Below are 25,837 nucleotides of genomic sequence, written 5' to 3' on the forward strand. Positions count from 1 at the left end.
TAATCTTTTAGTAATGGGAACTGTAATGAATAACAAGGGGAACAGGTTTGAATTTATAAGCTTCTATCTTTACTCAATTCCTGTACATGTTTGATACGTCTTAGCCGTTCCTGGAATGCCAACCGGCTTGCACCTGCTGGAGGCTCACCAGGACATGATGGTGCTGGGCTGGAGCGAGCCAGTTGACAATGGAGGAGCTGACGTCAGAGGATACTTTGTGGACTACAGGACGGTGAAAGGACGCATGCTCAGCAAGTGGCACGAGCTCAACCTCCACGCCTTGACCACCACATCCTATAAGGCGAGCTTCCGCTCAAAAAGGTTGCCTGTTTCTCTGGTTCGGTTCTAATCCCATTGGACTCTTGTTTTTTTTTCAGGTTGAGAACCTGAAGGAAAACGTTGTTTACCAATTCCAAGTGCGTGCTCTGAACATGGCTGGTCTGAGCGATGGCTCGGTGCCTAGCGCCGCTTTGAAATGCGAGGAGTGGACCCTTACTGTGCCAGGTAGAGGAGCGTGCAACCTACATTGACGTGAAAAAGTATCTGCCCCCTTCCTGATATCTGTGTTTTTTGCATATTTATCACTCACAAAGGTTTGAGATCATAAAACCAATTTTATTATCACATAGAGATAACCCAAAGATGTACAAAATGCAGTTTTGATATGTTGATTCCATTTCGAAAGTCACAAAATACATCAAAACCTCTGGCCCTATGAGAAAAAGTAATTGCCCCCTCAACTTAATCTTAAGTTGGGACACCTATTGTCGTGATTACAGAAATCAATTGTTATCAATAATTGATAATGAGTCTTTTACAACACTGTGGAGGAATTTTGGCCCACTCGTCTTTGCAAAACGATTTCAAATCTGCCATACTGGGGGGTTTTCTAGCATGAACTCTCTGTTTAAGGTCACACCACTGCATCTCAATTGAATTTAAATCCAGACTTTGACTGGGCAACACCAGAACCTTCATTTTGGGTGCTTTGAACCACTTGCTGGTGTGTTTTCGAATGTTGTCCTGCTGCATGATCCCAAAACACTTGAGTTCGACGGCAAGAACTGATGGCCTGACATTCTCCTTCAGGATCTTCTCATAAACACCAAAATTCATCATTCCTTCAACCATAGCAAGTTGTCCTGGTCCTGAGGGTTTCACTTTAAGACTCATTGAAGAAAAGATTATTTGAAGGTTTAAAAAAACGTCAATTGAAATGAAATTTTCCATATTTTAATTTTCCACTAAATATGTGATTTTCCTTACCACAATAATGAGACACTGTAAAAGAAACTGCTAAGCTTATGTCCACATACTTGAGGTCATATGTTATTGGAAAATATATTCCTGTACTCTGCATTTCTATTAAAACACCTGCATTAATTCATAGAAAATAGATAACTGTATACATTTTTCAGTAAATCTTTGGTTTCTTCTCTGAGGTGCTCCCATTGGTCTTCACGTTCTGGAGGTCCGGGATACCTCTATGGTGGTCCTGTGGGAGCCGCCGTCATTTGATGGCCGCTCTCCCGTCAATGGCTATTACTTGGACTTTAAGGAAGCTTCTGCTGGGGAGGAAAGTTGGACTGCTGCCCACGAAAAGGCCAACAAGTCCACATTCTTGAAAGTGAGGTGCCCTTAAGACAGAAGTAAAAAACAGAGGACTCATTTTTGACTGTTTCTTTTGATTTAGGTGAGCGGACTACAAGCTGCTACATCCTACGTTTTCCGCGTGCGTGCCCAAAACATTGCTGGTGTTGGAGATCCCTCTACTGTTTTGGGTCCCATCCTGGCCGAGAGTCGCCCCGGTAAGTTTCTTTTAATTTTATTTTATTGTTTTTAAGGTATTTTGGTAAAGTGCCTTCATAATTTTTCAATCATTTTTGCACCCAAAAATGTAGCTGCAAATGTTACCAAATTAGAAGTTAGACTTAACCTACAAATGTTAAAAAAAAAAGATAGGAACCATACATAAAGATGAAGGAACTAAAAATGAAATAAAACATTCAAAAGTTTAAAAATACTTTGTGTATTATTTAGCCTAGCAAGTCAAACATACAGCTTGCGGGCCGGATCCGGCCTGTTGGATGATTTAATCTGGCACGCCATAAATTTATGAGTATGTCAAAAAAAGTAATGAGTCTATATGTCTTTCAAAAGTTTGGATTTTTTTAAATGAATTCAAACCAAATGCTCTCTCCGGCATCTAGAGGGCAATAATGTCTCTTAAGGAGTTAGTACCAGACGAGCAGGGCGTAAAAAATATATTCTCAGTTTAGTAGGCCAAGGCCAGTAGTTCGATCTGATTGAGTTAACACGTTCAATGCCAAACTGGGAAATATTTTACCCATTTTTTGTGAATGAATATGTTGTGTTTACAAAAGACCACTTGTAGGGTAGGTTACTAATGTAGCCTGAATGATGAAGCATAATATTGAAACAAAAATCCCAGATTTAACAAATTAGTGGTAATAAACTTCATTTATTAAACAACAATATTGATGAATAGCAGGTAAAGATACGTGAACTATCATATAAAAGTGCATTCGTATAAATATATGTATGTCGAGAAATTTGTATTTGTTTTACACAATATGAGGCTCACCTAGAGGGAGTAAAGATGATTGTTTGCCGTTTTGTTGCTTCTGGTACCCCCAAAAAACAAAAACCTTGTGAAAGGCTAGGCAAAAAAAAAAAGAGAAGACAAATGATGTGCTCTGGTCACTTTGGGTTCTGTAGTTTTCTTTCTTTTTTGTGCTTTGTAGCACTAGTTTTCGGTTGCAGTACAGAACGGCATCTAATATTCAAATATTGCACAGTGTTACTTTAAGGACAAAACGTTTTAATTTAAAAATACATTTCACAAAATGTAATCTAAGTTAAGATTAATATTTTTTTTATCATAATGGATAATCTAAATCAATTATGGGCAGCACGGCGGCGCAGTGGTTAGCGCTTGTGCGGCACAGTTCATTTCATGGGAACCTGTAGTGGGTTCAAATCCAGCTCCAGACTTCCTGTGTCTGTTTGTATGTTCTCCCCGTGCTAGCGTGGGTTTCCTCCGGGCACTCCGGTTTCCTCCCACGTTCCAAAAACATGCATTTCAGGTGAATTGGCCGGTCCAAATTGTCCCTAGGTGTGAATGAGCGAATGAGTTGTCTGTCCCTGTGTGCCCTGCGATTGGCTGGCAACCAGTTCAGGGTGTCCCCTGCCCACTGCCCGGAGATGGCTGGGATGGGCTCCAGCCCCCCCGCGACCCTAATGAGGATAAGCGGTACGGCTGATGAGATGAGAATTATTCATTGAAAAAAATCATTTGAGATGTCCTTAACTTAAAAAATTTGCAAGTAAAATATTTTCTTTATGAATTATGTGTTATCAATTCCAAACTGAGTTCAAAGAGATCCTATGCTTTATTTTCCACTGGGCGGAACACATTAGGTAGGAGGAATGGGGCGTGCTGGAGAGAGACGTCATGCTCGTTTCCACAGGTCTTTTTCTTTCTATTTGTTAGCGTAGCGTGCAGATGATAAAAGTAAGGAAAGACCTTTCTCAAGTAGTGCCCAAACACCAACCCAAACCCAAGAAAGATGAAAAAAAATAGTTTATTAGAGTGCGTCTAGAATATGCACTTACTTGCATGCACAACATGAATGACCAGACTACGGATGCAGTGATAACCTAAGCCAGGAGATGGCTGCAGCGCGTAAGAAACTTGAAAATTGCATACCACTTAAAACAACAGTATTGATTTAAAATGGCACAGGAAAAATAAATGAATAGCTAAATATAACTAAAATTAAAATCACCAAATAAGAACATTGTTTTATTAAAAAAATAATAATAATAAGAAGAAGAAACTATATATTGCATCAAAAAGTGGCACTTTAGTTTGAAAGTCTTCCTATGTGTCCTCCTGTTAGGCACCAAAGAGATCTATGTAGATGTGGACGATGACGGCGTGATCTCCATGGTCTTCGAGTGCCCGGAGATGAGTGAGGGCTGTGAGTTTGTGTGGTCTAAGAACTACCAGGCCATCACTGATAACTCCGAAGTAACAATCATCAAAGAAAAGGGAAGGTATGCATCAAATTCTACAATTTCAAGTGTGCCGAAGGTTCCAAGCAGGGTCCAGGGACATGACACAGGACCTGTACTGTACTGTGATGGAAACATGGCAGCCAATCTATTGTATGTTCTCTCATCACCCTCTTATTTGGTGTCCTCAATTTTTCCAGGTCAAGAGCTATCTTTAATAATCCCTCTCTAGAGGATCTGGGTCTGTTCTCCTGCGTAGTCACCAACATGGAGGGAGTCTCATCCAGCTACCAGCTCGCAGAGGAAGGTAGGCCACATCCCCAAATGAACTTGAGCTTTGTTGGCCCTGCAGAGAGATGCTTTGAAACCGATACACACAATTCCCAGCTGCCTGACAAATGTTAAGTGGCATTCCACGCTGTGAGGATATGCTGAGGTCTTCACAATCCCGCTTTTGTTGTGCACTTGTTGTCGTTGACAGGTCTGATGCGTCTGCTGGACATCAGCCATGACCACAAGTTCCCTGGTGATTACACAGCGCCAGCACTATTATCCCTTTTCACTCATTACATTCTCACAAGAGTGGTACAATTACATTACCATAGTAAACAACCTATTCTAATATGTTTTTAGCTTAGTTATTAATTTTACTTTTAAGCCTTTTGTTTATTTTCAATTAAAAATGTAATTATAAGTTAACAATACTATCTATGTATGTAATACGATTAAAAAAATGTTTTTTTCCCTTTATTGTGAATATTAAATAATGAAAAGTTTTTTAAGAAAAGCAGGTATTTTTGTTACCAACAACTACATTGGCTGATGGAAGCCCAATAGCTGATCTAGTATTGATTTTTCAGCCATCATTGATAGTGTCAGGGTTTACAGATAGAAATCTTACATTGTTCAAATCCTTGCATTTATTTACTTGAATGCAATAATGGACTTTTTTAAGTTACAGTTAAAAATGTCTGACTGCTTTTAAAAGCACCTTGCAGATGGCAAGTGCTATCAATGTTTATTTTCCGGTTAGTGGCTAATTACTAACAGCAGAGAATTTTGCCGTTACAAGAATAGATTCATTTACGTGTAGTTTATTAGCATCTGTAATTAATACTAATGGAAACTGCTACAATTTTAGCCAAGAATCAACATAGTTTGAGTAGTTCTGGTTTGTTGAAAAGGGGATAACCACAGCGATAACAAGTAAGTATATGCTCTGCTTCTTTTGCATGAAAGCATCAATAGGTGGGTAATTCTTTATTATGAAATAAAAAATCAACGAGAAAACTCATTTCTGGATGGCTTAACTTGCTGTTACTTTGCTGATACTATGACTAGTTCTATTGTTTGGGGCTGAGGTGTGCGCCTATTCAAAATATTTGGTCTCACTATCGTACCCTGCCATGAGGCAATAGATTTGCGTGCCTCACTTTGCACCTGCAGACGCTCAGCACAGTAATTTAATACGTACCAATTTTATGAATAAAATTCATAATGTGAAAGTTCATCGATTTTGAAAAGGAAATCCCCAAATTCTGACGTAAAATCAGAAAGAACTTTAACACTGAATAGAAACAACCAGTTTCTATATTTGTAACTTTATATTTCCATGATGACAAGTGAGACATAGCCTCACCTGCCTCCACTGACTGCTCATCCCGTTGCCAGCTAACCTCATTAGCTATGGTGACAAGCACGTCCTCTGCATCATTAATTGCGCAATAAAAAATTCATGGCGCTAAGAAAACTTGAGTGAACCCAGATAATTTCCCGTTTAATTGACTCTACAATACAGTTAGTATTTTTCAAGTATGGAATGTCACATGTTTAATGTATTCCAGCTTTTTCCTCTATCCTTGTTTGTGGTCAGTTATTCCCTTTAAGAACGAAATGGCCATGGAGTTGCAGGAAAAGGGCCGTGTACGCTTCTGGACTCAGATGGAGAAGTTCACCAAAGACTGTCAAGTAGAGTACGTTTTCAATGACGCCATTATTCATCAAGGAGACGTAAGCACCAGCCCTTGGTCACATATAATTTCCCCTGTCTCTTCCACAAATTAAAAAAATATATATATTTTCAGAAATACTCCATGAACTTTGACAAGAACACTGGCATCATTGAAATGTTCATGGACTCCCTGGAAGTATCTGACGAGGGCACCTTCACCTTCAATTTGGTAGACGGCAAAGCAAAGGGTACCACCAGCTTGGTTCTCATCGGAGAAGGTACCATGCACTGCAGGAATTTTCCAATAGTTTATTGGCAGACTAAACATCAATTATAAATATTAACATTGATTTTTAAACTGGCTACAAAAAATTCAGCTTAATGACACTGGGGGGAGGCCGTTCCATATATTTTAAGACAAAATTCAGCCAAAGCACTAAACCCGCACTCCAGACAAAAGTTGATTTTTTTCTCTTTGTGGCGTTAAATGATTTGATAAAATCAATCAAATGATAATATTGCCGGAGCCTGTGTCCCAAATCAAAAAATATACCACTTTAAACTTCAAACTCTCCCACAGTTTCTTAAGATCATTGAAAAAAAATGCTTAAAAACAAGATGCGAGCAGGGTTCTGTTGTACATATGTCACAAAAAACTGCAAACAAAAGGTTTAGGGATGTATTTCCCATCAGCGCAGTGGACGCTTGTGAGAGAGAGGGGAGCGTGCTGTGTGTGCATAGCACTGTCTAACATTACCGCTCACCCAAACAAAATGTTCTGTGTGCTTAGCTAGCGTTTTTGTGTAATTAAAGTTTGTTGTGTTTTTATCATTAGGTGTGACAACATTTAACATATACTATTTAATGAGCTTCCATATAAAAGATTCGTTAGCGATGTACATCTCCGAGCCATATGTACTCATGAAAAGAGTACGCGAGCCATAGGTTCCTGACCCCTGTTCTAAAGGTAAGCAAAAATAGTCTTGTGATTTATTTTTGACGTGACGTGACTCAAGCTGTTGTATTGGACTAGCGGGTAGATGCATCGAGTGGTACCGCGTATTAAAAATGAAACTAAATTTAAAATTTCCACTTGCGAGAATTCCCATGCCCTTAAAAGGACAATTTGCTTTAATCACACATTTATTTTAAATTATAGTCCCTCTAAGTGGTTGGTTACAGCCATACATGCACCTTGGCGAGGGTAATGATGCTTCTGCCTTTTTCGTATTTCATGTTAATTTCAAGCTTTGTTTCCATGGTTATCGTGTTTTAGATCAGGGGGTGGTGTAATAATAGTCTGTGGTTTGCAAAAATTTGTGTTCTGTGCAGCCCTTTGAGATTGCGTTTAAGGGCATTACAAATAAACATGACTTTCAGAAATAATTCTGGAACCAAAATGTTGAACACAAGGAGACAAAATACAAATACTTAGTAGTTTAGATTCCTTATTTAGTCAATGCACAATTATCACAACTTAGACCAATCTCTAAGCGCAACGTTTTAAACATGTTTGACTATTTATCCTGACAGTCTTATCTTATTTTCTCTTTAAAGTTGTGTTTTATGTGTTTACCCTCTAGGGTCATGTCAAATTTTGTTGCATACAGTATTTCACAATTTTTTTTATCAACAACAATTAACAATCTATTTCAATGTAATTGTAATTCAGCAGTTTAACCCTTTTTTTGTTTTTAACTTCATTTCCAAGATAAATTGTAGGTAGTATACTGCCGCTTTGTGGCCAAGTAAGGTACTTCAGAAAGAAGGCTACACTGAAAAGTCAAGTCACGTTTCTTTGCATAACCCTTAATCACAAGGAGTCTCAAAAAGCTGCACAGACCAATTACTGGTACAGACTACAGACTGTTATTACACAATCCCCTGATATAAACCAACATGCGGGTAAGGAAAAACTCAAATCTTCCGCATAAGGAAGCCTTGAGAAGGGAACGCACAAGAGGTAATCCCCCTTCCAGGATGACTGGGCTGCAATGGATGTTGTCATAAACAGACATCCCCAACATGAAGGTCATTCTTGAGCTATAGAATATAAGTGTGTTTTAAGCAAAGCTTGAAAGAGTCCCACTGAGGGTGCAGTTCGAATCCCGGAGGGCAGAGCATTCCAAATGCGGCATTCATTCATGAGGCACTAACTTAGTGTTTTTCAACAAGTGTTCCAGGGCGTACTACAATGCCTTGAGACCTTGTCTAGTATCCCACAGAAATTGCCCGAATGTATTTTTGAGGAAAAAGAAAATGCCATTGTTTACTATCTTGGCTTTCTCCTCGTAATCAGCCGACTATCTTTGAGACTCATGCATATCAGTACTTGGCATCAGATCACTATTTTTATATACTAATTATCTGCTTATGAAGTAGTATAGGGAAATGTATTTCATAACTTATTTTGTCTTATAAAGCTGTTTAATATTACACAGCTAAATATAATAGTACATCAATAAAATAAAAATGTCTACATAATTTTGCCAATTTAATTATTTTAGTATTTTAATATTTTAAAAAAGCCACCCTCTTTCTTTTACATTGTTTTTTGTTATGTCATTGTTCTGTTTCATAAGGTAGAGTCTTATAGTGGCCAATTTGTCTGAATTTTATTAAAATTGTATTTTGTTGGTATTCCGGATAAACTGTATTTTTGTTGTTTAATTATGGAAATATAGAATAGAATAGTCTTTACTGTCATATCAATGCGGTGAATCATTGTATGCAGCGAGATTAAACACGGCACTCCCGGGTAAGAATGTAAAAAGACTTTAAATAGAAAAATAGGATAAAATACTGTCTGAATAAGTAGGCAAAAAATAAATGTAGTGCTTTGAGACTGGCTCAGGTTTTAATAATAGTGTGATGAAAGAATAGTGCCTTGTAAAGTAGTTAGTGTAATAACATTAGCAGCAACAAAAATTCCTAAACTAGTCGCAAGATATGTTTTCACAGTTTTTCGTGCTTTTTAAGGGTTGTGATGGCTCTAAGGGAAGAAACTGTCTCATATCCTGTTTGTCCTTGTTTTGAGGGACATGTAGGACCGAGCAGAGGAAATAGGTCAAATAGGTGGTGGCCGGGGTGAGAAGAGTCCCCTATATGATGACGACTCTGCTGCAGTACCGCAATCTGGCAATGTCCTGCAGACTGATAAATAAATGTAATACATATGATATGCAGGGGTTCGGTAAAATGTACAATAGGAATTCAAATTTGGTCAAATTTGCATTCTAATTGTATTCATAATGAGCCTCAGAACTTGCTCTCTGTCTTTTTAACCTTTTTGTAGAGTTCAAGGCGCTGCAGAAAAAGTCTCAGTTTGAGAGAGCAGAATGGATCAGGAAGCAAGGTATACATACTTCTTCTCATATTCAACTTTACATCGGTGTGCAGTTGTGACACATTTTCTTCCGCAGGTCCTCACTTCATCAAGTACCTGGACTTCACCGTCACCCCAGAATGCGACGTCATGCTGCAATGCACGGTAAAGATAAAAATGAACAACAAACAAAAAAATATGTGACAACATGTGTTTTTTTCCTCCACAGGTAGGAAACTTGAAATCAGACACACAGATCATCTGGTACAAGGACAGCATCTCGATCAGCGAGCGCGACGAGGCTGCCAAGAAGATCGAGAACAAAGACGGCGTGCTGACCTTCAATATCGGAAAGGTTAGCCGACACGGGCAAATGTGCTTCTGTTTCTTTCAACTATGTTGTTTATGTTGCGCTGGCTAACGCTCACACGTCAGTGACATAACTGCTTTTGCTTAAATTGATCATGATATTCACTCTTTGGGCTAAAGTATTGGAACTGTACTCTCCTGGTCACGAACACACACGCTTTAAAACAGGGGCTTGCAAATTGGCCCCATGTAGCCCGTAAGGCTTTTTAATCCAGCCTGCCGAACCAAAAGTTTAAACACGTATTGCGCGAAAAGTTTTTATTTTTTGCCACTATGGTCCCCAGTGTGCCTTTGAGGCCCCCGTCTTCAAAATAATAGGGTTAATCTTTTCTTTTTCATTTGCATTATTCATATATTTTATTGATCACAATATTTATCAAATGCTATGCAAAAAAATAAATAATCCAGGATGTCTTTAATGCATTTAATCAAATTGAGTGCTTAAAAGGGGGCTTGATATAGGACTTTCCTTTACTTGTGAGTGTTTCAAAACCTATTAGATAAAATGATATATATACAAATACATATCTAAATATGCATATGTAGATGTTTGCATGTATATTTATTTATTAGTAAGTAAAAAAGCTGTATTCTTTTCTAACAGTTATGCATTTATGATTTCTCTTTTTTTTCTATCATACTTTTTTGGGAGTTTTTATTTTTAACATCTTGATATATTTGTATTCACGTTCCATTTTTTATGTGATGTTATTTATTTTAAATTAAAGTTCGAAGTGTAATTAAAGGTGGTGTCTGTAACTTTCTAATATTCTACCTGCTGGCGCCATCTTCTGCCTGAAATCATCATTGCAGCTTCTGCAAGCTCCCTTTGTTGCGTGTGCAAGTATGTGAAGTTCGCCTAATGCGGTCCGTGGCTGGAACACCGATGGTAAAAGTAAGATAAAAACAGAAAGGCGCGGTGGAAATACAAATATAAAGGCTCTTTGAACTCAGTTGGGTATTGTTAACAGATACTCAATCGTTAAAATATTTAATTTTAAACTTTTCAAGGACACCTCAAACTATGCACCAACCTTTAAACAATTTAAAAAGTAAAATAATTTTCTTTTTAATATGGGTTAACATTGCCCAACTGAGCTCTAAGAGCCTTTGTTTTTTTCCATCACACCTATATGCTTTCATCTTACTCTTAGCAAAGCTGTCCAGGGCGGAAAGTATCAGGTAACAGCAATGGGGCGAAGGATTGGTGGTGGAGAGAGACTTTATCCCGTCCCTGAGTTTTGAAAAAAATATATGTTTTGGTGTGGCATGAAAATGGTAAAAGTAAGGCCTGTTTTCAAGTACTGTATAGTACAAACGCCAACCCAAACCTGAAATATAAAAAAAAAGTTAATTCGAGCATGTCTAAGAAATGCACTTACTTTCACGCGTATCATAAGAAGCTCAACGGAGGCTGCATTAATGACACAGGCCAGGATAATTTTTCTTTTGTTGCTTTCTCTGCAATATATTTTTCAATTTGAGTATGCCTGTTTTGCTTTCAGAGCATAAGCATTTCGATCTTAAGTCTGTATTATTAGTTTGGAATTTTGCACATGTACAAATTCTGTTCTTTTCTAATATAATATTTTGTATAAGCTCAATTTATATATGTCTACTAAACATTTATTAAAGTGTGTTATATGTTTAGACTTTTTTTCAACATTGAACAATACTTGTTTACTTGTAGTTCCAGGTATTTTTTTTGTTTTGTTATCTATGCACGTTCCTCTCCTCTGTTAATACAAGGCCTATTTCTGACTAGTGTTGGGCACCTTACTTAAAAAAAATCAAGCAGTTCTAGTTACTCACTACTTCTTCCAAAAGGTAACTGAGTTAGTAACTGAGTTACTCTAAAGTAAAAATGATTAGTTACTAGGGAAAGTAACTATGTTACTTTAAAGAGAAGTTGTAAGTCAAAGAATTTGAAATTTTCTGGGCAGTATTCAAGTCAGTTGAATAGAGAAGAACATACAGATAGTTGTTTTATAGAACCTTGTAAAATGGATTGCACCTCACCAGCAACAGATTTATCCTACACTTGAATGCCACAGTAAACAATATAATAAAATAAACAATATGAAGTGAGTTTAATAAATAAAATCTAACTCGAATGATCCGTTGTAGAGATGGGAATCCCGACTGTTTTTAGTGAACCGGCTTTTTCGGCTTGGCTCACTAAAAAGAGCTTTCGACTCCCAAAAGGCTTTTTAGGTTGTTTTTGTTAATTAATCCATAAATTATCATGTATCATGTATTATTATGAATGACTTAAAAGGGAAAAAAAGGAAGCAAAGTAACACTTAAACGTTAACACTGGAAAAACACAGAAAACGTAAAAATATTTATAACACCCGTATTCCCAACACTGTGTTATATATTTTTGGTGACATTTGTTTGTATTTTTGAACTTTAGGTTTTTTGTTGGTCTTTGATCATCACTGATTAGGTTTACATTATTTTTGGCCTTTATATCATAGTTAATGCCTAATAAAACTGAGAAACATTATAATTTTGTGTCTCATATTTCTGATTTGCAGTCTTTTTACTCATGAACAACATTTATTTTTGTACGTGTTCCAATACCTTCGTCCAAATTGTGCGCTTTAAAAAAGAAGTTATTTTTTTAAACCATACGTTGATAGAAAGCAGTTCTTGTCCATGTTCTTGTATTTCATCACTAACAATGTTCTCAGCTTCCAGTGGTTGTCTAAGAACGGCCACTAGAAGTCCCATTATCATTCATCACTGCATGTGCTGCTCTGTGTTGCCAAATGACTTGCCAATGTGTTTTAATTTTCAGTGGGTTATTAAACCAGACGAACAGGCAGAAAGTGAAGAGATTACGCCGCCCACTGAGGATGCTTCATCTGTGCTTCCATCAAGACCCAAAGTCTGCACCATACGGCCATTAATGCTTTTTCCTTTACATTTTTGAAACCTCCACCTCGTTACCATTTCATTGTTTGCCATACCCGCTTGCAGCTTTGTCTGTTTAGCCGACTGTGCAGTTGTCGTCGTTATTTCGTAAAATGATCACCGATGTTGCCGTATTATAACGGCATTGCTTGTGCGCTGCAGATTTCCAAGAGTGATGTGGGATTTTACGAAGTGTACCTGAGGGACGAGAGAGGCCAAGATAAGAGCAAGTTCGATTTGACCAATGAAGGTAAGATCGAGCTCAGGAACACCACATTACACTCTCAGCCAGCACTTGTCAATCGAAGTCACGAGTTTTGAAGATGGGTCTCCATATACTGTTTTTTTCTTTTCTTTTTGTACATTATTTTTACAACATTAAAAAAATTCTTGCTTTAAATATTTGATATTTTCACAGTTTATCTCATTTTGAGTTTTTATACTAAGTCAGTGGGGTCCAAACTACATCCCAGGGCTAATTGTGGCCCAACCTTTGTTTTTAGTTGCCTGCGGCATATACAAAGGCTTTGCTTTTGACTTGGCCCGCATAGCTAGTAAAAAAAGAAATGTAGGTTCTTGAAAAATCTGTGCCATGCCTATTAACTCATTTACAGCAAGTCAGCCTATTTTCTGTTCTGCAAATATTTTCATTCTTCCATGTTCCTTTGTAGGATACCAGACAGTGATGAACGAGTTGTTCAGGGTGATAGGTAAGTCATTCAAGTGCAAACTCAAACTGTAATGTGAAAAGTAAAAATCGCTTGCATTATTACCAACAATAGATACCTCATCGAGTTCCATTTTGTCCTTCCAGCGAACTCCTCCTCTGATATCCAAGTTGTCAGCACAGAACATGGCATCATCCTCTCCTCTGATGTCACGTACTATCACGAGGAACAGCGCATCAACTGGATGCACAAGTAGGTCCTTAGTGTGTTAGCATTTCAGCTCCTGCTCATTATTTTCACTCCACAGGCCATATTGTCATGTCCAAACCAAATCGGGTGCAAAGATCACTCTCATTGAGAGCATGGGTGTTTTTTTTGTTTTTGCATTGGTGGAATTGAGAGTGTACGATGCATTTGCACCGTTGTGGGATCAAAATATGATCTCCTCATACTTATTACAAATAGGGCAGTGGAAGCGGATACATTTTTGACATTGTGAAAGTAAATCGAGTTAGCGGGTTCCGATGATAATTTTATACCAAATGTTAAGAGATGTGCAGTTAGGGGAGGCAGGTGAGGCTGTGCCTCTCCTGTCATCATGGAATTATAAGATTAAAATATGTTAAATGGTTATATTTATTCAGTGTTATTTTTCATTAACTTCACAATTTTTGAATATCGTCTTTCAAAATCGCAAAATTTATACATTGCTTTCTTGCTCTTCCAATCATATGAATAAGATGTAAGTTAATTGTTTTTTAAAATCTGACTGGGCCTCACCAGACATGAAACTCAACAACACAGGCCAAGAGCTTGTGGAAGCTGGCATGTTAGAACTATTAATGCTGGAATGAAAGCAGAATGAGCAAAATGCCAACCATCGTAAAATTAAGGTTCACCAAATGTATTATCAGACTAACTCCCCAAATCTTAAAACAGCAATATTCGAGCATGAATATTTTGTTCCTGCACTATTTAGGGACGCCAAGATATCAGCTTCAGAGCGCGTGAAGGCAGGAGTGACGGGTGAGCAGCTCTGGCTGCGGATCAACGAGCCCACCGAAAAGGACAAGGGCAAATACACCATTGACCTGTTTGACGGCAAAGACGGAGTCAAACGTGTGGTTGAACTGTCTGGTCAAGGTGACAACCCTCCACTAGTCAAATTCTATAGCAGTTGTTCTTAACCTGGTTCGATCAAACCCTAGGGGTTCGGTGAGTAAGTACTAGTATTAATGTGTGAATGTCAGTGTAATTACTTTCTTCATATTTCAATCAATGCTATGTCTAAAATAACATTAAATTGGTCGGACAAATATTTACGGTATAACTTCGTAAACTTTTCCTTCTTTAAAACTGTAAGATTGAAGATCTGCCTCGGATTGGGGAGGTTTCTGCACCCATGGAACGGAAACAACAATTGTAATGGACATATATAAACTTGCAAAGTCATTCTATGGACACCTCCCAGCATGAGACACATATATCCAGCATGGGTGAGATGTAGTGGCTATAAAACATTTACTGCAGCTACAGCTGCAATACATATAAAAAGCATCAACAGTAACCTCATAAAATGGTAATATTATTTTACTCACCACAAATCATTATTTGCGCAAATAATCCATCCTCCTTTCTTTCCTCAAGAAGATATACTGGTACCCTGTCATACAGATTATATGTGCATTTCATTTCCATCAAGAAGTTATTTTCTATCGCCATTGAAACCAATGCTGAAAGTACAGACAGACAGACAGACAGACAGACAGACAGACAGACAGACAGACAGACAGACAGACAGACAGACAGACAGACAGACAGACAGACAGACAGACAGAGATTTTACACTAAAGTAGGTTTCGGTGAATGCACCTATGAAACGGGTAGGGTTCGGTTGCTCAACAAGGTTAAGGACCACTGTTTTGTAATAATAGCTTTTGATTCTATAAAATACAATGTGTGCTTCACTTCATACAGTGTGGGAGGAAGCGTTTGAGGAATTCCAAAGGCTCAAGTGAGTAAACAAACTGATCTGATTAGGTGCAAACAAATGCTTCCAGGTGGCCTGAATGGAAAACATCCAACTCTGAGTGCAATCAGAGTCCATTTCCTGCCAGGTCACAATTTTTTTCCATTTTTTAAGAAACTTCTAACTTTGGAACTACTTCCTTCCTTTTTTAGGGCGGCAGCCATTGCAGAGAGAAGTAAGTGCCAAAATCTAGCAAACCCTTTCCATCATGGACTACAAAAAATAATCCAATAAAATCTGATACAATTGGCAGAGATATGTTCTTATTTTAAGTGTTATTTTGTTGTTCCACTGTGGAACTAGTTTTGGGTAAAGTTGAGTCTTACTTTTAAATATTGTTTTTATATTTTAAACCGGCGGTCGGAAACCTTTTCTGTACCGCAGCAGTCCGACCTAACAACATCATTAGAAATAATAAAGATAAGAATAATAATAGTAATGAGAATAATAATACTAATAATAATTCCAAATCCACTTTGGAAACACTACAACACTAGGTTTCTATATGACATGGGAAAAGGTATTGGATTTTCTCTCATCTTCTTTTGTCACATTGTAATATGTTGTTTTGGCTGAACTATTTCCCATAATACTCCATTAGAACGTCATACGACGTGGCACCGTGAGTAAGAACAGTGTGATGAAGAGATAAGGTCCATTGCCTTTTATTTTATCATCTACTATTCTATTGGTTTAGAGATTAAGATTGGGTGATTGGCTATGTAGTCTCTCCTCTTCTTCTACACCTGTTGCATTTTTGCATTTCGGAGATGGAATATGAGCTTGCTCTGTCCACTCCACGCATCGGCCCGGTATTGCAGTACCTCCGGGAACGGTGCATTCGCAATGATCGCAGCAAGGCTTTAGGGCTAGGACCTTAGCTTGGCCTTTTGGCTGAGAGTAAGTGTCCCGGGTCCTAGGCTTTGTAGCGTATTAAGAACTGACTGATAACGGATAATGGATAATGAATAACGAAGATAGATCAATAACCCTTAAAAACCCCAAAACCCCGCAATATGATATAGTAGTAAAGTGTAGGTGGTTGTTCAAACCTCACATTGTTGGCCTTTAAGTCCTTAGCTTGGCCTTTTGTGTACTTTCTATGAAGTCACTACCTTTGATTTTTGCATTTCGGAGATGGAATATGAGCTTGCTCTGTCCACTCCACGCATCGGCCCGGTATTGCAGTACCTCCGGGAACGGTGCATTCGCAATGATCGCAGCAAGGCTTTAGGGCTAGGACCTTAGCTTGGCCTTTTGGCTGAGAGTAAGTGTCCCGGCTCCTAGGCTTTGTAGCGTATTATGAACTGACCGATAACGGATAATGGATAATGAATAACGAAGATAGATCAATAACCCTTAAAAACCCCCGCAATATGATATAGTAAAATATTGAACGTGTTTAATTACTGTTAAAAGTGACGATAAAAATCGTTCAAACCTCATATTGATAGAATATGATATAATGAAATTGTGAATGTGTTTAGTTGCTGTTAAAAGTGTCAATAAAAATCGTCCAAACCAAACCCCGCCATGATCCAAGTTAAATTCCCGTTGCATGCAATGCTGAGTAAATGAGGTCAGTGATATTTGTCGAGTGATCATTCATTGCCCTGCTCTGATATAACGTACATTCAAACTTTGAGTTTTGCCCTGTACCGGTCCGACCACCCGTTGGTTGCAGACCATTGTTTTCAAGTGAAAAAAAGAGTAGGATTATAACTATAAATATATTTACATGACCAAAGAAACATAAGAGTATAATAAGAATCGAAAATCGTCCTCAAAAGCTGAATTTCATAGACAGAAAATCATGCTCTTTCAAAACCTTTTTATTTAGGAGAGAGACACGTAAAGAGAATATACCGTAGTAAAGTTAAAAAATATCTTAAAATGTGCATCATTTTCTGCCATTGGAGTAAAAATCATGTTTTTGCTGTTTGGTCTTGAATTCATTCTTCCACGTAGAAAAAAAAATACATTTTTAATTAATTGGCAGAACATTTTGCTAGTTTTAGTCTAATTGTTCATTTTTAAGGTTTCTCCTTTTTTGTTTTTCACTTCCTCCCAGGTAATATCTATTTCTCTATTAATCTGTTTGCAACTTTTTTTTAATCCGTAATTTTGTATGTGCAGTATTCTATCATTTCAGATCTTAGGAATTACTTCAAAGAGACATCTACAGTAATACTACAAAAATACCACAGAAATACTAGAAATAAATCCACAATGGAAATAGTACCAAAAAACCTACAGTAATACTTACAACACTGAATATCCAATGGGGTGCTTAATCACGCCGACCTAATACATTATTTTGCTTTAGTTGCGAGTCCTTCAAAATTGATACGGTGATTAATCTTATTCATAACAAATATAAAAAGAAATACAACTTGTAGATGTCTGCATGTATATTTTTTCAAAAATGAGAAAAAGTAGATAAGTCTCCTTTGCCCAATTTTTGGAATCAGCACGGCGTGCAACTCAAAAAGTTTGCCCAACTAATTGTCATGTTCTAAATTTCTTATTTAGATCGCGCTCGTGTCATTGGCGGCCTGCCAGATGTGGTTGCGATCCAAGAGGGCAAGGTAAGATCACCTGTTGTCTTTCATATTTCTTTCCCTTTTTTCTTCACCACAAGATCTTTTTCCCCTTTTTTGCCAGTCTCTTAACCTGACCGGCAACGTTTGGGGTGAGCCGATGCCCGAAGTGAGCTGGACCAAGAACGATCGGGAGCTGGTGGCCGACGAACGTTACGTGCTGAAGTTCGAGCACGGCAAGTACGCCAGCATCGCCATCGCCTCCGTCACCCGTACCGATTCAGGCAAATATGGGCTGGTGGTACGCAATAAGTACGGAACGGAGGCCGGCCTGTTTACGGTCAGCGTGTACAACCCAGAGGATGATGAAAACGTGGAGGAAGAGAAGAAGTAGCACTGAGGGTGAGAAGTGGAAGAGTTAATAGACCCCTTTCCGTGTCTGTAGCCAAGTGTGACGAAGCGAAGCTGCGCGTGCATTGTTGAGACCAAACAGTGGAATACATGTCAGTGAATACAAGCCGATTGACAGAAAAGGATCATATTATTATACAAGATCTAGCTAGCACCAGTATTAGCAAACTTACTCTATAGTAGGCAGTGGTAGCAAAAACTTGGCATTTGCCCAACACTTCTTACACTTGCTAAGGCATTAAGCATTCAAGTAAATCTAATCCAAATCACCATAATTTACCAGATATGACATGGGCAGCGCAAACGCGGACATTCCAAATGATGTCCTCGTTCCAGTCAGTTGTTTTAGTGTCTTGCAGACACATGTTGCTGCTACAGTACTATTGAAAAGGCCAGTTTCCTCTTGGGAGTGCAGCTGTACACGCAGCAGCTGAGTATGTTGGTTTTGCAAATTGTGACTCTAAAAACGCAACTAAACTTGCAAATGTAGTCTCGCTCCATTCAAACTCGTACTGCCATTACTGTTTTGGGTCAACAAGGTTCACGATTACATAGGTTGGAAAGGGGTCTATAGTCTAGCGATTGATGGAAACTCAAAGGCAAGCACTCGAAGAACTTAAAGTAGCCTTCAAAAGTATGTTGGTACTCTGAAAAAGAAAGACAATAAAATAACTGCTATCTTCATCCACTGTTTGTTTCATATTTCATGCTACATAATTATTCTGATATATTCAAATATGTGGCATATTTATTCAAATAATGTTGTATTGTTCCTGATACTTTTTATTTATCCTTACTAATATAGTTCCCCATTATAGTTCCAATTGATAATCAGTGTTATTTGTCTTTTCGTTATTCAATATTGGTTTTTTTAAAACCTATTTTATATTTCAACTTTTATCTGACTTTTGCATTTAATTGAGTTTTGGTACATTGATGCATCGAATCCCATTTTTAAATGTTTATATATTAAAGAAGTCATCGCACGAATCAAATAACTTCTTGTGAGCTGAACGTTTCACTCCACTTTTGTATATGTCGTACTAATATTTGCGTGGGTTTTATCTTCTTGCCTATAAAGGTGAGGTGCATCGTTTGAGGTGTTCTTATATAAGTTGAAGTTCAATATTTTCCTTTTTAAATAGGTGTTTTTAATGCCCAAACTGAGTTCAAAGTGCCATTATGATTTATTTTACACCATGCCTAAGTGCTTTTATCTTACTCTTAGCAAAACTGTTTTGGGCGAAACAAATTGTCAGTCTGTCAGCGAAACTCCGCACATGCAAGGCAAGCATTTTTGACTCTGAATCCCGTTCTGTTCCCGACCTATCACTGTATCCTGCTCGATTTTGTCACCGTTTCTTGTATCGATCCCTTGTCCCTGGGTTACCGATCGTCTCCGGTTACCTGAATTGTTCCGATCTCCGATCCACGCTCCGTCTCCTGTCCCGGCTGCCCGACTTGTTCCGATCTTCGCCCACGCTCCGTCTCACGTTTGGGCTGCCTGACTTGTTCGCATCCACGCTGCGTTTCTCGTCCCGGCTGCTCGACTTGTTCCGATCTCCGACCACGCTTCGATCGCGAGGGCTTCCCGCTCCTCGTGCCAGCGAGCACCGGATCGCGGTCTTTTTCCTCTCGCCCTGACTTCCTCGATCCCTCAATAAAGCATTGTGTTAAACGTTACACATTTGGGTCACCTGCTTGTACTCGTTGTGATATTGTGAACCTGTTCTGAAAATAGCTTACCAGTGCTGGATCACTGATTTTCAGGTAAAATTATTTCATAGTGGTTGCCTGAGTCCATTAAACCCTAATTCCAATAATATAGTGATAACATGATAAGTTGCTATTTTAGAATATCATATCAAACTGGATGCCCTTTGGACTAACAAAAACAAAACATAGCTCACCGCTTGAAAAAGGTTGGAAACCCCTGTAGTAGTGTATCATGATAATGGTGAAAGAAGGAAGAAAAAGATGAAAAAGGGCTTATTCGATTGCGTTTAAGACATGCACGTACTTGCACACACGCAATGAACGACCTGAGGCTGCAATGATGACACAAGCCAGGAGATGGCAGCAGTGAGTAAAGTCCAAATTCTGTCCTGCATTTGCATTTATATTTGTACAGTATAGCGCTTTTCAAGTCACTGAAGACCTCCCAAAGCGCTTTACAATGCGTTTACACTTACCCATTCATGCACACACTCACACAGCGACAGCAGCATCAGCCATGCAAGGAAACTACCTGCAACCGCTAATTTTTAATACAGTATGGTTTTGTCTCTTTTCTTCCATATAAATTGTTCTAAGCAAATTGATCTAGTAGATTGAAATGTAAAATTTAAAATATAACTATTTTTTAATATTTATTCAATTCTAATGTTCATTTTCACTTAACTCCCCAATTTTGGTAATATCTTATTCAAATTCAGTCCTGCGCCCTTGAGAAACTGTTGTATGTTTAGGATTCGTGTGAACCGAGATATTCCACATCAGGCTTGAGTCTATATTTTCCCTTTTCTCTCCTCTATGATTTAATAATTTTCAACGCTCTACGATTTTAATATTTTTGTATTTATCTTTAAATACAAGATCAATTTAATTGTATTTAAATATTTTGGAATCTAAAGGCAAACAAAAATTCGGCAATGTAATGACAAAAAAGCAGAAACACACTCACAGTCAGTGTGTTAGTGACTAACCCCTGCGGGCCCCAACAATAAGAACAGGTCGGTGCCGCACTTAAAATACAAGAGATAAGAACCAGAAAAGAGCAGGGGAATGTTGTTTTTCCAGTGCAAGTGAAAGAAAATCTTCAGCGGTGCTTAGTATAGTTTGGGTGAATCAATACAAGACACTCAAAATCACAGGCTTCAATTAATTACATGATAAATAATTGCAATTGCTTGACAACTCATCTGTCTTTGGAAGTAGGGAGATGATGTATGCCCCCTTGGAAAAAAACATTTGCACTTATCATGAAAACTTGGATGGCTGGGAATCACAAACAAAACCTCTTGACTATGAAATGTGTTATAACTTAAGCTGTTAAAATCATCCTTTTCAGGCTGATAACGCTACACAAATCAAAACTGATCACAAATACCAACTCATGGTTTAAGATGACCTTTCTTCTACAAAAAAAAAATGACTATTTCAAAACAAAATACCTTTGAAAAACAGAACCATTCCTTAAAGTTTCGATTCCCGATTGTTAGACGGCCACGAGAAGCCAGCTCTTATTAGTACAGTAACGGCTACTATCGCAAGTACTGATAATATGAAAAGGCCAAGTTTTCAGTAAAAGATACAAATGTGTTTAGGAGACACAGTACATACATATTAAAGGAGCTGTACAGAATTGTAACTTTTCTTTTTTATTTGCGCCTGCCAACTTGGGCTTGTTTCATTGACGCCACGTCTGTAAAGCTCCGTCATGACGTGTATGCAACTACACGCATTTTTTTAGATGCGCTGGAATAAGCTCTTTTTTTCTTGTGGTTTGATGTTTGGATTAGTAGGGCATTGTTAACACGTACTTACTAGAGAAAAAATATCACTTTCAAGTTTTTAAGGACACCTCAAACCTTGCACCCTATCTTATTTTTTATGTATTTATTTTTTCATTAATAATAATAATAATTACAATAGGATGTACATTTCAAATCGAACATACATTGCATGTATGCTCTCGCTCCTCTACACACAGACACACGCACGCCACCAACTACTTATCCGACCTCACACACCCATTCATACCAAAAGTGTTCTGTGATGGTAGAAACAGGATTACTCAGAACAGCAATAACATTGCAGGGTTGTTACAATAAATATTCGGCCACATAAAAGCATTAAAGGTATTTCAGGATACAAAGTCATTCGCTGCTCCAAGAGTTTGCCGAACGTAAAGTAACTCGCTATCAAAAAATTTGCCTAGCAACCCGGTGTGCATGCATGCTCCAGCATGCGCTTCGTGTCACCGTCAAAGACATTGAGTTGAGACAACAAGACAGCAGATAGCAGTAGTTAGCATCGGGGCTACATGATATTCTATAGCTATAAATGTTTCGTTTATTTCTTAAAATAATACAAAATAATGAATAAAGATAGCAGGGAGGAGATCATTCAATCAGCCCAAATTGTGGATATTTTAGCAAAATCCATGAAGTTTCCGAATTTGTGGAAACGAATCACCCAGAAAAGTGTGGACAAGTAGGGCTAGCGCTACGTCTGCCTTGCGCATTTTTGACAAATTGTCAAAACAGACGTCATTGAATCAGCTTTTCAAGAAACGCGAGGCAAAAAGGTAAATTAATGTTTTTTCATTTCCTTTTTTTCTTATTTTTTTCCTATTATGCGCCTCTCGTTTTGTTTATTGTGATGTATCTATTTTTAACCAGTACTTGTTTATGCTGTGATGCTCTTTTATGATTTATTTAAAAATTATCATGCAGTACTTTTGTAGGACTTGGAACGAATTAGCGCATTTACATTCAAAATACGTTTTTACCTAAAAGGTATTCAGGTTACAAAGCTCCCAGAACAAATTAAAGTATGTAATTAGAGATACCAATGTAGATGGAAAAAAAAACGCGGCACAGTTCTGAGGTCATGAGATCGAACCTCCTGTGTGGAGTTTGCATGTTCTCCCCTTGCTTGCGTGGGTTTCCTCCGGGCACTCCGGTTTCCTCCAACATTCCAAAAACATGCATGTCAGGTTAATTGGCCAGTCCAAATTGTTATAGGTCTGAATGAGCGAGTGAGCTGTCTGTCCCTGTGTGTCCTGCAACTGGTTGGCAACCGGTCCAGGGTGTCCCCTGCCCACTGCCCGAAGATAGCTGGGATGGGCTCCAGCACCCCTGCGACCCTACTGAGGATAAGCGGTGCAGATAATGGAGGGATGGACTGTTGCGCGTGCGCAGTCACAACCTGTCCCGCTTTCGTTCTCGTGACGTCACTGGCATCATCTGGAAACTCGTGCCCGCCCAGAAAGTGTGGTTGAGGGTTCAATCCCTGGCCGAATCATGCATAAGTACAAACATTGATACCCTTTGTGTAAGATTCAGGGGTGGACTCGGGGTGGTAAAAAATAAAATAGGAAAATAAAAGCGCCACAAAGAAGAGCCACCATTTTCTCCTCCCCTTTATACGAAGCTCAGCTCGGTGGTCGAAGTCATGTTCGCGTCAGCCCGCTGGGGAGAGCTTCTGGAGCCCGGAGGAGGAGCTGCCACACAAGCAGACAAGTAGTAGTAGTAGTAGTCATAGTTCCTCCCACGGAGGCAAGGGAAACATGGACGACACGGGGACTCGCTGATAAACAAAACTGCTGACAACAGAAGGTAACCGAACAAATATACAACTATTTCGTATTTATAGACCTGGAAAATGACATAAAAAAGGCCACTTGTCGTCTTCTAACATCGCCGAAGCAGCTAGCGGTAGTTAGCATCGGGGCTACGTGACATTGTCTCGCTACGAATGTTACGTTTATTTCCTAAATAACACACAATAATTGTCGTGGAGAGAGACAAGCGTGTCATTTTTTTACCGGCGATGTTAAACGGTGAAGCCGACGTGAGCTTCCTTAGCAGTGGCTAGCCAACGGTGCACCGCTTCTCATTCATTTTGGGCTTCTTCCATTTCAACTTGTGCCTCAAATGTCCACCATTAGCAATTTCCCTTCCTTGTTCGCCCCTTGTTTTTCTTTCCCTCAAAATCATCCGTGACGTGTAAATCATCGACATGACGTTCGTGAGTCATGTTAGCTTTATTAAGTCCACATAGGGCTTGATTCGCGGTATTGGCTTGTGCAACTTGACATTTGCTCACTATGAAGTGCATTGTGTAGGGTGTCGATGGAAACATTTTGAAGCTTCGAAAGAACGTCACGTTAGCTTTAATATGTCCACACATGGGCTTTATTCGCCAAATTGGCATGCCGTGCAAGTTGGCCATAGTATATTCTTAGGCGCATTTGTGTTGGGAGTTGATGGAAAGAATATGCAGCTTCGCAAAGGCCTCCTAACGAGTAAGTGGTAGCTTGTCTAGCTTCAAAAGAGTGTTTACTCATTTTTGGTAATATGGACGTGGGATTTCCCCAGTTCTTCGGCTGTGTGTTGTCAGACAAGTTGACAATAATGATGTGCTCACAGCATCACGACGCATGCCTATCAACCATGGCCAGTTGGTCCCCCTCATAAATATATATATTTTAATTTGTGTGGCACTTTTTTGTCACCGAAATGCATGTCAAAGGTATGGTGGCCGAGAGGTGCAAAACACTTAACTTTGATAAAACAATTTTACATTTTGCAAAACACTTTTACATTGTGCAAAACACTTTTACATTGTGCAAAACACTTTTACATTGTGCAAAACACTTTTACATTGTGCAAAACACTTTTACATTGTTCAAAACACTTTTACATTGTGCAAAACACTTTTACATTGTGCAAAACACTTTTACATTGTGCAAAACACTTTTATATATGAAAAAACACTTTTACCTTTGAGAACACTTTTACACATCATAAAACAAAATGAATTAAGTTTTGAAACAAATGGCGATTTTAATTTTTTCTTGCCCTCATGTAGGTCTTAAATCAGGGGATGGTGTAATCATAGTCTGAAGTTTGCGTAAGTCAAATGTTAGTAAGTAGGGAAGCGTCTGTAATATAATAACAGCATAGTAATAACATAAGTTATTTTAGAGACTTGTATCAAACTAGACCTTTGCGCTAATTAATCAAGTCAAATTTGACTAATTAGCGTTCTACATTCGGGTCCCGTTGCTGTTGAAAGTCTGTCCTCTGAGATTTGATCTGTAACCTCAGAGGAACTGTTAAAATCCAAGCTCAACTTATTTATGTTCCATAGTTCATGAATGACTTAGATTTTATGTTAACAATGTCTGTGTATTGTTTGTTGATGCAATAAGTATCTCTTAGGTTCAAAAAGGTTGGCAACCCTTCATGTAGAGCAACTGATAATGAGTGCTACAAAGCACAAGAAAGAATACAAACTACAGAGATTCAAAGTAACCAGGGAGCGACATTTTTTTTCTCATTTTTTACCCGCACGAGTAAGATGTCGGAAAATTATGTCTGTTCCCTATAGGTAAGAGTTGTGTTATGTTAAATAAACATTTCTTGACCCAATACGAATGTTTGAAAAAGTCCATGTTTAGATGATAGTTTTTTGCTTACTATGCAAATCTTTTTTTTTTTTTTTCATGAATTAATTTTTTTTTTTTTTTTTTTTACCACTGGGGGCACTAAATATTATACAAAATGTGCCTTATTTGATACCAATCTGATCCAAATACAATACTTTTTTCCCAAGTTTTGATTCTGTTCATTTGTTTTTCCTTTAATCTAGGGCTGCAACAACTCATCAATAAAATTGATTACAGTCTAATTTAATAAAGTGTCTGCAAATAATTAGAATAATTGATTCGTTCTATCGTGTGAGTTATGAGCCCCTAAGTCAATAAATCAACGCAAATACGAGTGCGTGTAAAAGTTGTAGTACCACTTTGGTCCGGCAAAGGGTGCCCAGACCGTTTTTATAAAATAAAAAGTTATC

General features: G+C 38.3%; 2 protein-coding genes, 1 long non-coding RNA gene and 2 pseudogenes across 8 annotated transcripts in view; 4 read left to right on the plus strand and 1 right to left on the minus strand.

The window, feature by feature from the left end:
- Window positions 1-18,942, plus strand: part of myom1a (myomesin 1a (skelemin)) — a 49,029-nt gene extending 30,087 nt beyond the window's left edge. The window contains exons 18-37 of the mRNA XM_088326262.1: window positions 105-301; window positions 378-504; window positions 1,443-1,627; window positions 1,694-1,808; window positions 3,924-4,080; window positions 4,239-4,345; window positions 4,520-4,564; window positions 5,912-6,048; window positions 6,123-6,267; window positions 9,285-9,344; window positions 9,412-9,479; window positions 9,544-9,669; window positions 12,765-12,852; window positions 13,274-13,312; window positions 13,417-13,522; window positions 14,250-14,413; window positions 15,248-15,284; window positions 15,452-15,474; window positions 17,832-17,887; window positions 17,964-18,942. Coding sequence (XP_088182388.1) covers window positions 105-301; window positions 378-504; window positions 1,443-1,627; window positions 1,694-1,808; window positions 3,924-4,080; window positions 4,239-4,345; window positions 4,520-4,564; window positions 5,912-6,048; window positions 6,123-6,267; window positions 9,285-9,344; window positions 9,412-9,479; window positions 9,544-9,669; window positions 12,765-12,852; window positions 13,274-13,312; window positions 13,417-13,522; window positions 14,250-14,413; window positions 15,248-15,284; window positions 15,452-15,474; window positions 17,832-17,887; window positions 17,964-18,233 — 2,252 coding nt within the window. The 3' untranslated portion in view covers window positions 18,234-18,942. The remainder of the gene's footprint in view (window positions 1-104; window positions 302-377; window positions 505-1,442; window positions 1,628-1,693; window positions 1,809-3,923; window positions 4,081-4,238; window positions 4,346-4,519; window positions 4,565-5,911; window positions 6,049-6,122; window positions 6,268-9,284; window positions 9,345-9,411; window positions 9,480-9,543; window positions 9,670-12,764; window positions 12,853-13,273; window positions 13,313-13,416; window positions 13,523-14,249; window positions 14,414-15,247; window positions 15,285-15,451; window positions 15,475-17,831; window positions 17,888-17,963) is intronic.
- On the minus strand, window positions 729-23,969 carry LOC148373531 (uncharacterized). 5 transcript variants are annotated; one of them, XR_015849493.1, is made up of 9 exons: window positions 20,293-21,180; window positions 20,161-20,183; window positions 19,997-20,060; window positions 19,658-19,906; window positions 14,869-14,933; window positions 13,389-13,510; window positions 12,659-12,800; window positions 9,355-9,467; window positions 3,588-4,561 (listed from the first exon to the last, which is right to left on the minus strand). It is a non-coding gene; the product is annotated as an uncharacterized LOC148373531 (long non-coding RNA). The 5 variants fall into 5 exon arrangements; XR_015849492.1 differs by having other exon boundaries at window positions 19,997-21,180; XR_015849494.1 differs by lacking the exons at window positions 3,588-4,561; window positions 19,658-19,906; window positions 19,997-20,060; window positions 20,161-20,183; window positions 20,293-21,180 and adding exons at window positions 729-1,637; window positions 23,802-23,969.
- LOC148373532 (U2 spliceosomal RNA) lies at window positions 15,970-16,145 on the plus strand (annotated as a pseudogene).
- On the plus strand, window positions 16,376-16,512 carry LOC148373533 (U2 spliceosomal RNA; annotated as a pseudogene).
- Window positions 23,264-25,837, plus strand: part of lpin2 (lipin 2) — a 28,917-nt gene continuing 26,343 nt past the window's right edge. The window contains exon 1 of one of the 2 annotated variants that reach the window (XM_088326275.1): window positions 23,264-23,592. The gene's annotated coding sequence lies outside the window, so the exon portion shown is untranslated. Of the gene's footprint in view, window positions 23,593-24,083; window positions 24,282-25,837 lie in introns of those variants that run through there. The other variant, XM_088326284.1, reaches the window with a different exon arrangement.

The sequence above is a fragment of the Urocampus carinirostris genome, chromosome 1, assembly GCF_059441175.1.
Source record: "Urocampus carinirostris isolate Australia breed hairy pipefish chromosome 1, RoL_Ucar_1.0, whole genome shotgun sequence".
In the NCBI taxonomy this organism is placed as follows: Eukaryota; Metazoa; Chordata; class Actinopteri; order Syngnathiformes; family Syngnathidae; genus Urocampus; species Urocampus carinirostris.